Here is an 18124-nt window from a genome sequence, read left to right as displayed (position 1 = left end):
AAGAAATACAGCAAAATGAAAGAAGAAAAACTTCAAGAAGGCTGTGTCATATTTGATTATTAAAAAGCATTGGTACATGACTACCACCCAAAGAATAACCTTTTCAGATTCTCGGTTTTCACTAAAATTCATTGCAAGTGCAGGATAAAATTACTGAGAAGTACATCTGACTTCCACAGCGTCCACCTAGTCAACGGCACAAAAGGAGACAGACGCCCCACACACTCGTCAGATAACAGCTCTACTTTTTGAAGGCTATGAAAAATTTTTTTCTCTCCCTTTTACTACTCTCTTATAAGAAATAAAGTCAAGTTAACATAAGATTTTCACTTAAAATCCTACCTACTGTTCTTCCTTCTCCCCTTAAAAACATAACCCAAGTCAAAATAAAACTGATTGAAGTTTCCAATTTTGAACTAACACTTCACGTGGAAAGGCTAAAGCGTCATAAATCCCTAGATTTTAGTCATGGAATGCTTCCCAGAAGAAGAAACACAGACCAGAAAGCTGTAAGTCATCTATTAACAATATCTTCCCTGTCAAACCCTCCTATGTGAGACATGGCAAAGTTGGGAAAAGCATTTTGGGCAGAGAAGATAGCTCAGAAAACTGCATCTCTGATGTCATCAAATTTGCTCTCACTTCGGCCCTGACATAAACCAAATTATCAGTTCTCAGAAGTACAGACCAAGTAAAACTCAAAAGGTGCAAAAAAGTATTTTGAAACCCTCTTTTTCCTTAATTTTCCTTAACACCACCAAATCCATCAGGTCATTCACTTCAGAGGCACTTTCAATAGCAGTATTTTCCTAAAGGGGAAAGCCTGGACCTAACACTAGCAGTATTAAGAAACACAAGTGTCTAAAATCTGCTAATACCCCTGAATCTGCAATAAGTTAAAGGAGCAGTATTAGAAATTGCAATTTCTTTCTGTTTATTAAAAAACAGTGCAGAAGGCATGAAGGTGCCCAACACTGTCCTGTTATAACTGAGAACTTGGAAATGCTAATTTTGAATCAAGAGGTAATTCCAGTGAAGTCTTATTGGATGAAACAGTAAAAGCTTTTAATCCATTAAATTCTGTTTGCAGTAATGGAAGAAAAATTCATTAAGCAAAATGGGGCAATGTAAACATGGAGAAGATGAAAATACTAATTAAAGGAATGAATTATACAGACTACAACTGAAACAACGGGAAATCAGAAAAATATAATAAGTAATGACATGCTGGCACATGGCTGGCAATTCAAAGGAGAGGTGCCTTCTGTGTGACTTGGATGGAGATTCTTTACCCTAATTTAATGGAAGTTATTTATTCTTAATGGACAAATAACATTTTTAGTATAACTGGTTATTATTTTCACCTACCTGCTACTATCCTCTTTATACAGACTTACAGTCCCTGCCTCCCGCCCCAATGGCATAGGATACAATGGAGACACAATTGAGAATCATTAAAAATACCACAGTTGACACAACCACTGCCCCTCCACCCCCCTACACAGTCACAACTTCCAACAGTCACATTTCATGAGGACCATTCTGGATCAAGATCAGTGAAGATCCCTGACAAAACTGTCAGATTACAAACTGATTGTCAGATTACCTATTTTTTGTCAGCAAAATTATCTTTCACTATCAGATGCTGGAGTAGAGACTTTCAAACTATTACATTCTCTTCTCCTGGAATTCTCTGTATTAAGTGAGTTTGTAGAACAGTGGATACATAAAATGCATAGCAGAATGCTATTTAGCACAATTAATGTCCACCCTATCAAGCAGAACACACAGAGCATTTCTAAGAGAGAGCAAACAGCTCATAAAAAATGTCTAATGGATAAAATTACTGAAAAGCACTTGAACTCCCAAGCTGGATAACGAATACAATTCAGATGCTATTATATTTTAATTCCTTAATACTCCTTTTTAGCATGTCAGGCAGTGAACTAGTACACAGCCCTTCAATTTCTTTTACTGGAAGCGAACTGTATTTAAAAACACAAAAGTACAACAAGTAAGTACCTTCAGCCCCGTGTACTTTTGAGGCATTCAGCTTCCACTGTAACACTGAACCCAACAAGTTCCACCTGCCTTTTTTATCATGTAATTCAGCAGGCAAGTTGGTGACGTGCAAAGAAAAAACCGTTCCACTTGAAAAAACAAAACATATAGCAAGCTTTAAACATGCCGTGAGTATGATGAATTGTCTGTCACAGGAAGCAAACGACTGAAGCAAGTGAAACTGAAACTTCTTAAGACATAATTAATGCAATTTCAGAAAGACAATATGAATTGTATACAGCTAGTATAACAATAAGCCAATACAACATAGTTTTGCTGCAGCTTCTTTGTACTCTCAATTTCATTTGCTGTTGAAGGATGTGCTTTAATGTTGAAATGCTGTATATTAAAATTTTAGGTTCCATTACTGCAAAAAAAATGCTTGCAAACATGTTCGTATACTTTCAAAGAGCAGTACCATATATGCAAAAAAGGACACTATTTCACAGATTGAAATAGACACATTTAGTAATAGGATTTTTACTCTACTGGTCCTAATCTATTGAGTGAGAAACATAAACTGTCATTAATTTACTTAGGTCATTATTAATCACTATAGGAATCACTTTTCTTTGTTCTTATCACCCTTTCTTAGAATGCCCAACTGGTAACTTTATATCAAAGTATCCCAGCAACCTTCTTTTACTCTTTAAAAAGAAATTCAGATCATTTGGGTAAAGTATTGCACATCACAAACACTGTTAATATGCATATACAAATAAAAATGTTCCAACTGTCATCCCAAATAAATCTACACAGAGCTAGCTAGCACTAAAATAAATATATAAAAAACACAGCCTAGTGGAAAACAAAATAATGAAGGCTAACACTGCAAAATAAGCACCCTTTTCCAGATACTTCAGAGGTACTAGGACCTCTCTGCTGCTGGTGTTTCATAGCAATGCTTCTTTTCAGAACAAGTATGACCTCAAAGCAGCAGGGATATGAAATCATGAAAGGATGCGATACATAATATAAAGGAATGATCATGTCCCCTGCTCATGAGGTTAAATAAATGAACGTAATTAGAGAAAAACCAAAATGAAGTCTGCAAGTATATCAAAATGAGGCCAAACAGATAAGAAGACTTGAGACATACTCTTAGAAATTTTAAGCACTTGAATCACAAAAAGAGTAATGGATGGGAATGATTAATTATTTCTTTGTTTGTTTTTCATTGCCAGACCCAAAAATAAAAACAGAGTATGTGTGAGCAGAACACAGAAAAAGAAAAGTAGCTTTGCACAAAAAGAAAAACAAAACCAAAAAAGAAACCAAACCAAAAATCTGAGATCAAGCTCCCTAGTGTTACCAATGAAATACAGACTGTATGTTACAAGTGTTAGTGAACATATTAGGCACAGGAATGTCACGTCCTTGATTTTCTTCATGTACTGTAGCATACTTCAAATTTAGGTTAAAATGTTGCATGTTACCAAGAACTATTTTTAGCTAATGCTTTTATAACTCAGTGCTACTAAATCCAATTGTGTAGTTATATTTGTTAAATCTTAATGGTATTGCAGTACATTACTGTAGGAAGATCACATAAAAAGGAAAGAGCAAAGCTATTAATAAATTAAATAAGTTTCAATTGCTTAAGATTCCACCTGTTTAAAATACCTGCAGTTTGAATACACAGAGACTTAAAACAAGTGGAAATTAATTTTCAAGTACTGCCATTAACACTGACTGACATTCAAACTGTTGAGCTAAACTAAATATTTCAAACAACAAATGACAGGTGATATTTGCCATAAACTGAACTTCAAACACACAACTTCCTTCTCCTTTTTGTGTTCTTTGCTAACATTCATGTTCAGGGACTACAGTTACCAGGACATCTTAGAGCAAAATCTGGACATTCAGATTATAATGACAGCAAATGTACATCTGACGTTGAGTACATGCTGACAGCCCTTCTCATTTTACGTTCAACATCCTTAAGGCCGGATGAAGAACTTTGGAATTTTTACATCATCTTTACAAACTGCACTGATAATTTTATTCTCTCTATACAGAACTATTTCAGTTTGCTGGTTTTGATTGTGGGATTTTTCATGTTTCATTCAACTGAAGCTTATTCTGAAACTTCTCTTAGCAAGCAGGGAAAAGTTCTTTGTTTTCATCTGGAAATACTAAATGGTGAAGCAAAAGAGTTTGTATTGCTTATTTTAGATTATCAGGGACAAAATTCTCCCAACAAATGAGCTATTTGTATTATGTCATCATATCTTTTTTGTTATTTATGTGTTCATTTTTTATTGACATTAACTTCGCAGGATTTTTTGGCTAATATTCACACAAGTTCATATTCCTTTGTTTCTTAACAATGATACAAAGAAAAGTTAAATTCTAAAATGCAGGAAGAGAAATAAAATAAAAAAAATATGATGTCAATGAAAAGCTAGTAAAATACACTATAGCCAATAAAAAGATGAGGGAACTACAAGAAACTAGCACAAAAAGTAGGCTACAAGGACTAGTATGGGTATTTTTACACATAATTTTTGAGTCTGGCCTACGTAATTTATTGCCTTTGACATCATTTTGCTTTCCCTTTTTGTTAAAAGTACATTTTTTTCTAAAAGTCAGCAATACCTTTGTCTACCTGTCCTGTCTGGGAGACTGAAAGATAAAGGTCTGTAAGAGAGAAGAATGGAAAGAGCCAGAAAAGATCAGGAGGTTCAGAAAAAATGAGGCCCAGCTTAAAAGTCTAAATTACACGCAGTTGAACACTCCAAATAGAGAAGAGGTAGCCCAGCTTTACCTACAATACTTCCAGAAGTTCAGAATAAAATCCCAATGACCCCCTCTCCCAAAGAATTCCCTCCCTTTATCACAATGATTCTTTGGCTTTAGGATCAACCAGAAACCCATTCACAGATTAACACTAAACTTAAAGGCAGGGAAATGCATGTAAGACAACATTTCTCAGGGTACAAACACTTTCTTTTGTAGCCCATCCAAACAATATTAGCTGAATCACAAATCAAAGCTAAGGACTCCCTTATAGTGGTTTAATTAATCTCTGCTGAAAATATTCATAAATTCCTCGAGCTGATAACTTTGCTCAAATATATGTAAATTTAATAAATACATTCAGTGTTTTTCACTTAATTCTAGCTGAAAGCCTGTTTAGCAACCTAGTGCATAGCTAAACAAATACCTGACGTTAAATAGCTAAATTTTGTATATTACCGAAAGCCAGATGGGCACAATAAAAATGGAAGTATTTCTGAAAATGTAACCCAGTTACAGCTTTATTAGTTTCATCATTTCAGCTATAAAAGAAAAGGCTATTTAACCTTAAAATAGCTGCTTTGTAAATGCATGAGGTATGACGGTGGTCTAAAAGCCAAAGGGACTAAAGCAACAGTGATGTGGGGCACAGGAGGCACCCCTATAAACTATGGACTACATCAATATTAATTTCAAAATTTTTTTTAATAAAAGAAAATTAGGAAGATTCACTCGTTGTGTTTTCTTAGTGACCAGCATTCAAAATTTATTAAGTTATTACTTATTTTTATTTACATGGATTTGCTTGTCTCTTGAAAATGTGTTCAGGAAAGACATACTCAAAGATTTATAATCTTGATCAAAAAGACAAAAGGAAAAGAAATAGCAATCAGGAATTTTCTGTGGATATACATGAAACAAATTATTAATGATCTAAGGAAATAATGATCAGGTATTGTGATGTATCTCAGCATTACAGTAACTGTTAAATTTGAAAAGAAATAGTCACAGAACTAAGGAAAAAGAAAGTATTTGTGGTGAGCAGACTGTGAAATATTCTGCTTCATCCCCGTCACCAAGTGTTTTAATTTATCACTGCTACTTCTTTACCTTCTATAATTCATTGCTGAATGTAAAGGAGCAAGTTCCTTTTGCTTTGTATATATTTCAAGTCCCGTGTGGGTTTTTTTCAGATCATGTACTTTTATACCAAAAGCTCTTAAAAGAAAGAATGACTTGTTGACGAATGATGGAAGACAGCAAGTATTGCAGCTGGCTGCACTCAATCTATGTGTTTCAGAAGACTAGTCAAAGATTGCTCTACAGTTGATTTGGTAACATAATTTACATCATTAAATGCTTTCAGATAGAACCAATATGTACATAATACATGGTAGAACACAACTGCTGAGCAACTTCAGCTTTTGGGAACATGACTATTTTTTATCATACAAGGAAAAGTGTATATATACAGAACTTATTAAAATATAATAAAAAACTATGAGAATAACTCCAAATATTCCTCTCTGTGATCAGTGTTTCATTCTGAGTGTGAGAAAAACATTAAAATGAACACTTTGGACATGTCCAAAATCTACTACAGAATCCTTTCAGACACATATTGCTATGTATTGTGTCATATCATACCTAGCTTCTTCTTGTTTTTCACATATTGTTGACCGGTTCATGGATATAGTTTGGAAGTTGTGCAAAACAAAAAATTAAATGTATTAAAAAAACTTGAGTTGGCACAGCTTGAGACTGCAGAATAAGAACAGCATAGATTGTACCACAAAAAAATCTGAAAAATTCATTTTTCTCTTTATTGCACTTCAGTTAGAACTAGGAAGTTCTCTGGTTCCTCTCCTAAAATGCCATTTAGTTCACATTTATATCATCTGGAAGATTTCAGTCTGTTCAGCTGACTTCAACTTCAGAAAGTCTTCAATTCAAGCAAAGGCTTGTTTAGAAAGTTGGTTATTATTGCTTTGATGTATTCCTTGGTGGAATTACTCCCATCATTTAGAATCCAGCACAGACTTAGCAAAGATACATTAGCAGCATTTTGGCTTACAAGGCCCATATGGTGACGTTAAAGGGACAGTAATATTCTGTATCAAAGATAAAGTAATTCTAAGATCCTTTCTTAATCCAAATGTCTTTCCTAAACACAATTAAACAACTTGAATTGAAAAAGGATTCCCAAAACTCTGTGTGATCCCTCACTTAGCCCATTATGGACAAATACAGAATATAATTGTCTCACTCACTGAAGACCAAAACCTCAGATTATCAAAATTGCAGAATTCATATTTACTTTGAAGTGTCTAAAATGGGGCTTTAAAGTCTATCTAATCCACTTCAGTCCAATTTATTTCCTTGTGTTGCAGTATTACTGCTGCTATTTATTTCAGATGCTTAGAAGTATACTATCAGACAGGAATATGTAGTCTTTGAAGACATGCTTTGTTTCTTTATCTAATTTCATTTAAGTGCTGAAGTCACTAGTCCAGCATAACAAGTAGGCTGGAACTAAAGGTTTTCTACAACAGAAACTTAGAGAAATACAGAAGTATCTTAATAGCAATGGTGCACAATGCGATTAGATACAAAAAGCAAAATCTAACCAGCAGCGACTAAGCAGTTTATTACTTCTGATGAGAGGTACAACACCCTGAGATACACTGCAAATTGTTGGCACTAAAAGCAGACAGCTTACACTATTTAATTTGCTATGAAGGACAAAGAGCATTATACAGCATGCATTTACTACAACCCTGCTTTTAGTTTAGAAACCACACAGTGCATCACTCTTACCTCAGACTTCTCCAGTTTATTTTGAGCATCAATCTGAGTAACAATTTCGTTCATATTGGTCTCCAAAACCATTCCACCCATGACCATTTCAGCCAATATATTATGGACCTAAAAGAGACAAAAAGATAATTTAAAAATGCAAAATATCCTACATACAATCTGGAAAGATGGTCTAGGTACCTCAATACAGGGAAACATGTATTCTGTAAGTCACTTAATTAATGTTAGCATTTAATCTAAAGCCAGTTGGAAACAAAGCTCATAATTTCATATTCCTATCTCTATGTTCATGCCTCTTACAAACACATCTGCTATACCACCTCTCAGTGCTAAGAAACTTTCACATTCCTCTTTCTTTGTTCCCATTTTCCATCAGTTATTAGAGTTTGAGTTAGCATCAACAGCAGTAACACCTCTAGGAAGCAGGTCCTACAAGACTAAACAAATTGCTCACAAGTAGATGTGTAAACACTCCTCTGGGTTACACCTGAGAAGGAAGAGATGCTCACCCATCACAGACCCCAAGATTTGGCTCAGAAGTAGAACTGACATTCCTGAGACAACTGATAAATATGGAGTATCTACAGCTAAGGCTGACAGCTAGGACTCAAACTGCAGGAGCAAATAAACCAGCTGGGGACATTACTGAAATGGGCATGTCTGCGTATCTCTCTTCCCTGCAGCCCTCACTTGAGGATGAAAGACCTGGTTCATGAATCGCTGCTTCAGAGTCTGCATTCAAACTGTATTAAAGACTTGGTTTGGGTTTTTTTTCTTTTTTAAAAGGCATCCTTCTGCACACTTACTTATAAAAATCCAGGGTTACCACATAATGTGTAATATTTTAATCTTATATTAGTATTTAAATCTGAAGACAAGGAGTACTTTTCTACTTTTCAGAAATAAACATGTACAATCTGGTATCTCAAAAGCATAATTCTAACTACTATTTTGGACATTCTCCCAGTTTCCCCATGGATCAAGGACAGAAGTAAATCTCCAAATCAAATAACCGGAAGGTGGTACATCAAAAACCAACACAGTCCTTCCTTTTGTGTCATACCTAAAAAACAAAATTGAGTTTGTTTCCCTGATACTTTTTAAGTGTATTTCTGAACAAATGTATAGTTAATGTATCTGGCTAAGCTGTAAACAGCCCTCCTTCAGGCCCCTTTGTGCTCTTCCAAAACCTTTCTTTCTATATACATCTTACACCTTTGCCTCCAGTCTCTAGAATATTTAACTTCTTCCTCAATGCAAACACCCCATACCTTGGGTTACGATTCTTACTTTTATCTGCATTTTTTCCTACTTTCAGAGTGCAATACTGAAGTCTAACACACAGTATTTAAAAATGTTCAAAGCACTGATGGCTTTATAGAAGCTTGACTATTTTGTCTTGCCCCACTTTTCTTCTAAAGGGACAGCTTTCAAAATAACAGCATTCAATTAATTTTATTTGGCAATCTCCATATAAAAGGAAATCACAGCTTTGACAAAGTTACATAACTATCATAATCCATTGACTCCTTCCTCTTAAATATATGTTTGCTCATATGCAAGCAGCAACAAGATAAAAATAAACAGCAACTGTTTTTTATTTTCAAATTAAAATCCATTGCAAATACATATTGCATGTACAAATACACATTCTTGTCTCTATCTTTTCTTATTTAAAAAACACTAATTATTTTCGTAAAGAAACAGCAACAACTAAAAAAAATCTTAAATAAAAATGCATTAAGTGGCAATGAAGTGCAAAAGAGACTTCAATAGTGTATTCAAAATAGTATTTAAGTGGAAGACTGAAGGCACAAGGAACAGACATTTTATATTCCAGAAGGGATCAGACTGTTGAGAACATCAACTTTTTAAAATTTGAAACGGCTGTTTTGTAGTAACAATTTTAAAGTGTTTTTACAAAAATCAAGAGTGCTTCCTATTTATGTTCAATGCACTCTCTAAAAGCATGAATGCATATTCTAAAGAAGAAGGAATTTATAAAGAAAAAACTCTCTCAGGAAAATTTGGCAAACGCATTTTCTTGTCTTCAAGAAATTTGATTCTGGATGGTTCACTCATCTGGTTAGATAATAAACTCTTGCAAGAGATCATGATACTCCCAGTGATATTTCAATAGGTGCCAAAAACTAGTGAAAAAAACAAAGTATTCCCTTACATCCATAGCTGAATGTATTCTATTATTTTAGTTGTATAATAGCTTTCAGTTATGCCTTTTCCATCAGAAAGCATTAGGCTCTTGGACTCAGAATGGGAATGAGTGCAGGACTGAAATAAACCTGCCCTTCTTCCTCACAAGACATGTGAAAGTGTCTTGCTCCACCTATAGCAAGTTTTTTGGCTGCTTGTAATACAGATGAAGAGAAGTTAAATTCTCTCCTGTATGAACAACACTCCCCAACACCCCAAGTCCTCATTTCTTACAGCACATTAGAAACACTCATTCCCACGTACATTACGTTCTCCAAATGAATTTATCATACTTTTATCGATATTCTTGAATAAGCATCTGTCTTGGCTCCAGGTTACTCTAAGTCACTGCTGAGTCCTGTACAATTGTAAAAACCTGATGAGCATAAATATTTCCTTACAGAAATACCACATAAAATCTTACTAAGGAGACAACAGCTGTTGAGATTACATAGTTTAACTCTTCTACATGCCACCTCATCTTTTTACAAGAAAAAATGTTGGTTTGGGCAGCTCTCACAAGAGAATTGCAAGAAAAGCAATCTGCCACAGCTCCATCAAGAACTGAAGACGCAGAACAACTCTCATTCAAATAACTTAGCCAAACCTCACTTTTCTCAGTATCAGACCACTCAAAATACAAATACTTTAAAGATTTCACCCCAATTTCACCCATTATAAGCACCCAAATAAGCACCCATTATGACTAAGACTGTCAAGATCAAACAGCAACAGCTGCTGTTTTTTCCTTTTGCACACTTGAAATATATTAACAAGAAAGAGAAAGTGAATGTATTAACTCTGAAGGCTCAGTGCATTATGCTTCTTGACAAGTTGAAGTCATTTAAAGACAATTTAACACTTTAGTTCTCACAGATACATCTTCCTGTTTTGTTCTCTAACCTATAAAAATACTGATGAACTTAAACTGGAGGGGAAAAAAAAGGAAGAATGGAGATGACATTAAATTAGTCACAGCTGCCCAACTAATGCTACTGTACAGTTGGTGGCAGCCTTGCCTTATTGCAGAAGTTCATGTCTCCACATTGAATTCTTTTGTTCATTTACACTCAAGCTAAAAATCATGGCATTGGTTAATGACAAGCTCAGAGCTTTTTAACTCAAGGCTTCACTGACTTTTATTGTGAAAATGTATTATTTTTACTTAAGTATCTAACTAGTATTTAGGGTTCCCATTTTCCTCAGAGTTTAAAAATTCTAGTCTAAACATTTAATGGGATTCTCAGGCAGATTTTTAGTAAATCAAATGAAACAGTTAAATTCTAATGTCCATTTGATATGTAACTTTCAAGGAGAAATATCACCTCATAGCCAATTCGAAGTAAAATATTCTTCAAGAAATTTAACATTTTGAAGCCCCTAAGTTCTCTATGTATTATTAGAAATGTTTTGTTTATGAAGTTATGTTATTCAATAGTCTTTAATGAAACATGCTACAGAGAAACAACTTGGAGTACATCTCCGACAAAGACCAAACTCCTTCCCACAAAATGACTTCAGTACTTTCATTCTTTAAGCTCAGAAGCCAATATATAAACACTCAAACTCTTTTGTACTTTAATCTGTCATTTGGAAATATCCAACATGTTCCAGTAATGGAAATTACCAGAAAACCTAACGACTTTTCATGATCTATGTATTGGTTAAACACTCACTCTAGGTAATCTGCATTTCACTGTCTGGTCAAGGTGCAAGTGTTTCTTCCAAAAGAACTTCCTGATTTTGAAACAAACTGAGTCAGTTTGAAATAGTTCTTTCAGATACCTAACTTGGTATTATTTCCAGTCTGCTTTTTGTGTCATACTTTCCTTTGACATCTTTTGCTGTTGATGCAGAAAGATGTTCACAGAAGGGGACAGGCAACTGCACAGAAAGCAACAGCAGGCACAAAATGCAACTGAAGAAATAAATTCTGTATATTAAATTCTCAGCATTTTGGGTATTACACCAAAAATGCCAAAGTCCTTTTAAATGAAAGGTGACTATAGTAAGAGAATTTCTCTAAACCAATTAAGTTAGTACAACACTTGTTTCTTGTAGCTGGGAATATTCAAACAACATTGTTTCTAAATGTTTGAAAAAAGACAAAGTCCATGAGAGATTTTAAAGAGAAAGATCCACACAGCATTTAAATGACATAATCATAGCATATGAAATGCACCTTCCAGTCCTAACTGGAAAACGCTTAACAACTTCAGTTCTGAGTTATGTAAAACCTAACCATAAACAAAATAGAACACTATTTCTTGAAGCTCTTCCCACCCTAAGAATATTCAGATATCTTAGATTCTACAATTTGATGTGCAGTACTATTAGGCAAATCTCCCGTATTATTTTATTGCTCCTCAGAAAGGCATGTTCCATTGCAGCTTTCATGTAGTAAAAGTAGTATTTTAGCAGAAACAGTCTACATTTCACTGATAATTAAGTAACAGAATCAAGGAATCAGTAAGGTTGGAAAAGACCTCCGAGACCCCCAGGTCCAACCTTTAACCAAACACCACCATGCTGACTAAACCACAGCACTAAGTGCCATGTCCCGTTGTTTCTTGAACACTTCCGGTTATGGTGTCAGTTTCCCAGGCAGTCTGCCTCAATGCCTGACTACTCTTTGAGGGAAGAGGTATCCAGCTTGACAGCATCTCCTCTTGCCTGCCCATGGTTACTGGGGAGAAGAGACCAACAACCTCCCTTCAGGTGGTTGCAGAGGGCAGTGTGGCTCCCCCAAGCCGCCTCCTCTCCAGCCCAAACACCCCCTGCTCCCTCAGCCACACCTCACAAGACTCTACTCTCTGGACTCCTCACCAGCTTTGTTACCCTTCTCTGGAAAGTAAGGCAGAGTTTAATCCCAAGTATGAGCTGAACCAAATATTCTACTTGATAAAAATATAACAGGATGTCATCACAGTACCTTGTCTACATGGAAGATTAAATCCAGCTCACAGACATTTTCAAAACATTTGTCTAGTGTTTCCACAAATACCTGCAAAGAGGGGAAAAAAGCACCATAGATCAATCTTTAACAAAAACTCTACAGTTCCATTAGGTGTGATGTTTGAGAAAAGCAAATACAAAAATTAAATACTGGTCAGATCTTAACGCATTAAAGGCATTTACAGAAATTATGTGGTTAACATTATGTCAAAAGTATGTTATCTATGTAGAGGGCAAAACAGTATGCATAAGCCAATTTAGGTTAAAATTCTGCTTAAAGTCACACTGTTTTAAAAAACAGATACATCTTGAAAAACCAGTAACATAACCTATACTATAATCTCAACTGTGATTCAAAGTACTCCTTCCCATTTCATTAGAACTCAATTATGAAGCAAAGAAAACCAACTTTTCCCATTATTATTTTTAATAATTACTGTATTGCAGGCATTTCCTAGTTAACCAGACTGTTAACGTTGCTATTAACTGTCCACTTCACTCCTTCCAGCACCAGTACAGCAGAGACTCACTGAATCCAGGATGAAAAAGGCATCTGTCTTAATGTCACACGTCCTGATCCTGTCAGGCATACTACCATATAAATTTAGAAAAGTTTATAGCAGTTCACACATAGGCAAATAATTTCTTTCTGAATCCAGAATATAAAAGCATAAAAATCCAAGCAGCTGCTGAACTCCAGCCACTGATGCTCCCTGCCAGATACGGCCTGTACATCACCTTCCTCTGGGTGTTTCAGAAACAGATTCCTTGGCATTTATGTTTGTACTTTGGTACACAAGAGTACCTGGTCCCCATTCCAGATAATGAAATTATGATTGTACTTGCAGTCCTGAAGTTCCTGAATGCCAACCACCATGTGCTTGTGGTGAGTGCTGTCAGAGACTCCAGTCTTAGAGCTGCACACACACAGTTCCCTTTGCTCAAGGGATACCTTCTACAGACACAGGGTATGTCAAGATCTCTCTAAGTTAAATGTAAAATTGCGCTTAGGGTCTTCAAAGTTAAAACAAATTTCTGAAAAAAAATTATTTATCTTTTATTTAATGGCATGAAAATAAATTGCAACTTGTTGGAAATTTGAATCAGTTTCGTATGTTTCAAGGCCATTTTGTCACAATGTGTATTTAATATTACTTATTAAGCTGTCACTGTATGCAATCTCTCATTCAATTATTAACTCAAACATCCTAAAGAAGCAATATGGAAGACAAACACCTCATTTCGATTCCCTGTTCCACATGATTTATGAACCCCACCTTAGTATCTGAAAGGCACCAGATTTCAAACTGCCTAGACCCAGGCATAGGTCTGACATAGATCACAGAACTGTTTAGGTTGGAAACCTAAAAATGAATGAATCAAAGAGGTAAGCTAGCACTGCCAAATCCAGCTCTAACCTAAGTCCCTGAGTGCCACATCTAGATGTTTTTAAAACACTAGGCATGGTGACTCCACCACTTCCCTGGGCAGCCCACTCCAATGTCCGACTATCCTTTCAGTGAATTTTTTTTTAACATCCAGTCTAAACTTCTCTTGGCACAAATTGAGGCTGTTTCCTCTTGTCATATTTCTTCTTTCTTGGGAGAAGAGATTGAAGCATCTCTATAATCTCCTTTCACACAGCTTTATAGAAAGTTAAGATCCCCCCCAGTCCTTCTCTCCAGGTTAAACACTCCCAGCTCTCAGCCATCTCTCCTTGTAAGACTTGTGCTCCAGCCCCTTCACCAGCTCCACTGCCTTTCTCTGGTCTTACTCCACACCTTCAGTGTCTTTCTAGTAGTGAGGAGCCCAAAACTGGACACAGGATTTGAGGCATGGCCTCACCAGTGCCCAGTACAGCAGGACAGTCACTGGCTTCACTATTGCTGACCTAAGCCAAGCTGCCATTGGTTTTCCTGGCTGCCTGGGCATGGCTGGCTTATGCTCAGATGCTGAGGGGTCATCCAGCACCCCCAGGTCCTTTTCCACTGGGCAGCTTTCCAGCCACTATGTCCCAGCCTGGGACTGCTGTGACCCAAGGGCAGGGCCTGGCATTTGGCCCTGTCAAACCTCCTACAACTGACCTTGGCCCATCCCTCCAGCCTGTCTGAATCCCTTCAGCAGATTAACATTTTCACCCAGCACAAAGTCATCTGCAAACTGGCTGAGGGAACACTTGAACCCATCATCCAGATCACTGATAAAGATATTAAAGAGGCCTGGCCCCAACACTGAGCTCTGGGGAACACCACTGCTGACCAGACACCACCTGGATGTAACTCCATTCACCTCCACTCTTTGTGGATAAAAGTCCTGCTTCTACAGACATGTATTTGTATCTACTGACCCAGTGAAAGAGATCTGCTTGACATCACCCATTCCCAACTGTCTACCTCACATTATCAACAAAGATTACTTTCATATCTTAATCGTTGGTCTTCAGATCCTTCTCACACTGCAAAAGAGAGGACGATCACACCCTGTCCTTGCTATTACACTACTATTAAAGTATTTTAAATGTTGAAATCAAACTACAAATTAACTAATGATCCATGCATTTAGACTATTCTTTAATACCAAAAATACAAATCTGTCACTTAAACTAGGAACACAGAGCATATTCAGAGACAGACTCAGGACAATAAGGTTTGGTGACAAGTTAATTAGGAAAATGAATATGCTTCTGTTAAATTACACTGAAGCTAAGCAAAGCAAGGATTTTTCTTCAAGCAGTTATTAATTCATTGCAATAATAACAGTGTTCTATAAAGAAGGGATGCAAGCAAACAAAAAAAACTTGTATGTTAAGCAGAAAAAAACTACACATTTGACAACATGTGCAGCAAAACAAATCACCAAAGATATTCTCTTACTCTCCTTGCACCTTAGAAGAATGCAGTTACAAGAACAGTGCTGTTTGACATTAGCTGCAAGAAGAAGATTGGAAACAGTGTAAATGCAACTTCTGTCCAATGGTTTTAGTTACAAGAGCTAAGAGTTTGACACTATTCCTCATATAGTCACCAACTCTGCACATGATTCACACACTCTGACTTTGACATCTGTCTAGTTCCTTGGAAAACAAAGGAACCCATTAAAGACAAAGGCAACTCAAGAATCCTAAAAACACCCCCCCCCCCAACATGTGTTTAGTAGCAGCATACAGGCTCACATATCAACAACATAAAAGTTTAACTTTTGTGACATTCTTCTAGCAGATAAAGCTTCTATAGCAACACTTGATTCACTGTTGGAGTGGTGAATTTTAAACCTTTACCTATTACACAGCAACCCCACCACACACTAAATAAACTCACAAATCTCTGCTTACAATGCATGACCAGCAATGCGCAACAAACATTTTTTAATCTAAGGGAAATCAGCTGGCACTCACTATTCCTTCACAGTGATTTTTCACTGACCAAGGATTTCTCATGCAAACTTTGGAAATTTCCCCCATCTTCCACTCATGATGGCAAGTTCACTCAGAATAATGCCAGAAATGACAAGGTCTACATCTATTAGAGATGATATTTTAAAACACTGGTCAGCAAGGTAAACTAGATTTTTTTTTTACACTAACATTTCTTGGCCTGTTTTAAGATGCCTGCAATAACTGCAATGGTAAATAAAACCAGAGTAACTTTCGTCTGAATTTTAGTTGAGTCAAATGAATTGCACACTGTGGCAAGCAATGCTAAAATTTAAGTACTTCAGTAATCACTTCAAATGCTGCAGACTTGTAGATCAAAAACCAGAAGAGAAAACACATCAGTTGTTTTGAGACACACACACCCTTCACACACATCAGTTCAGATGCACCATGTGACATTACCAGAAGAATAACATAAATAAATTAGTGAAATAGCAGGAAGATAAGGATGCAGGCACAATTTATTACTAGCTCCCCCTTGTGCTTCATTTTATACTATTTTATTATAATATTTTATGGTAAAAAGAAGAAACCACACATATCTCCATGTAAGTAAACAGAAAACGTAAGGAAAAAAAATAAAAAAGAAAACCTCTACACCTTTCTTTTGTAAGAAACATACTTTCATAAAGACAGACACATACTGGGAGAGTAAATTATATGAAACAAAACACAAAATTTTTATTTAATATATGTAAGCCTGGAGCTCCCTCTACTCAGCCATCTGTCAAAACAAAACAGCACCTTTTCAATGAAGGGCTTCTTTTTAAAATAAGCAAATAAGACAAATAAGATGGGAGTAAATCACACATTAGTAGGAAGATAACAAGGGCAGCAGAAAACTCAGAACACCTCATCAATTAAATGTATTGGAACATAGAAAATGTCAAATACTAAAATAAACAGGTACAAAAGATGAGCTAAAATCAACAGGAGTAACTCATACCAAGAATATCCCCTTCCTCTTCCTTACTTAAACAGCAATAGTAAACCTGAGGACAGAAGTAATTCAATCTGCCCTTGGAGAGTTCTCATCTCAGTCATATGCTTCTCTATTTTTTATTTAATTAGCATAAAAGCAGCTCTGGTCAGGATCCCTTACCCTTAAGAACTGAGAAAAACATGTTACATAAACTTCACTGCACTTCCCACATGCCTCTCACTGAACACCATTACCTTGAAAGGCTCCATTGAATTTCCCACGGAAGACTGATCTCACAGACTCCGCTGCTTGCTGACTCATTATGTCTTCAAAGTACAGCTATGGGCCAAGACACTCACTAATTCCTGGAGCTGACATAGGCTCTTAGGTCCATAACATAGTTAAAGCACCATTGTAAAGACCCCTCATTTTTTCCTTATGGCAGTCTACAGCTAGTTGTGTTTTCACACGTACTTTCCTTCCATGCACTAAAACCTTACAATTCACAGGCTAACACAAAGAGACTAAAACAGCATGACAGAATTTACAGAATATAAAAGACTGCAAAACCTAAGCATAGCACAGATGCTGATCTATCTCCCAATCCAAGTAAGCAAAAAGAAACTTGTGTTTATATTTAGAAAAAAAGGGAAGAAAATGGTCAAAAATTAAAAAAGTGAATTTGCCTTTCAAACAAAGAAATCCAAGTTGAAGACAGTATCAAACCTAAGGCAGAGTCTATGATTTGTAATGCATACAGCATATTCATTAAGCCTGAGTCAAGAAGATTTACTTGTGACACAGCTCTGACCTAATGGGGGGATAAGTGACATTCACGAAAGTATCTTCAGTATCGCAACAAAAACTTTCTGCCGAAAAGAACAGCAGACTGCCATACGTAATCTCTCATGCATTTATTCAGTTTACATGACAGAAACCTCTAAAGTGCTATACTGAGTTCTAGGTTCCTTTCACCAGTTTAC

At 36.1% G+C, this 18124-nt stretch overlaps 1 protein-coding gene across 2 annotated transcripts in view; it reads right to left on the bottom strand.

Annotated features, from left to right (window-relative positions):
- Positions 1 to 18124, bottom strand: part of AP3S1 (adaptor related protein complex 3 subunit sigma 1) — a 29515-nt gene that overhangs the window by 2806 nt on the left and 8585 nt on the right. The window contains exons 4-5 of one of the 2 annotated variants that reach the window (XM_041459084.1): positions 12764 to 12835; positions 7621 to 7728 (exon numbers count right to left, since the gene is read on the bottom strand). In XM_041459084.1, the coding sequence (XP_041315018.1) occupies positions 7621 to 7728; positions 12764 to 12835 (180 nt within the window). The remainder of the gene's footprint in view (positions 1 to 7620; positions 7729 to 12763; positions 12836 to 18124) is intronic. The other variant, XM_041459085.1, reaches the window with a different exon arrangement.

The sequence above is a fragment of the Pyrgilauda ruficollis genome, unplaced genomic scaffold (assembly GCF_017590135.1).
Source record: "Pyrgilauda ruficollis isolate IOZ18807 unplaced genomic scaffold, ASM1759013v1 scaffold130, whole genome shotgun sequence".
NCBI classification, from domain to species: Eukaryota; Metazoa; Chordata; class Aves; order Passeriformes; family Passeridae; genus Pyrgilauda; species Pyrgilauda ruficollis.
The sequence above is the reverse complement of the archived record's forward strand: the minus strand, read 5'-3'. Positions and strand labels throughout refer to the sequence as shown.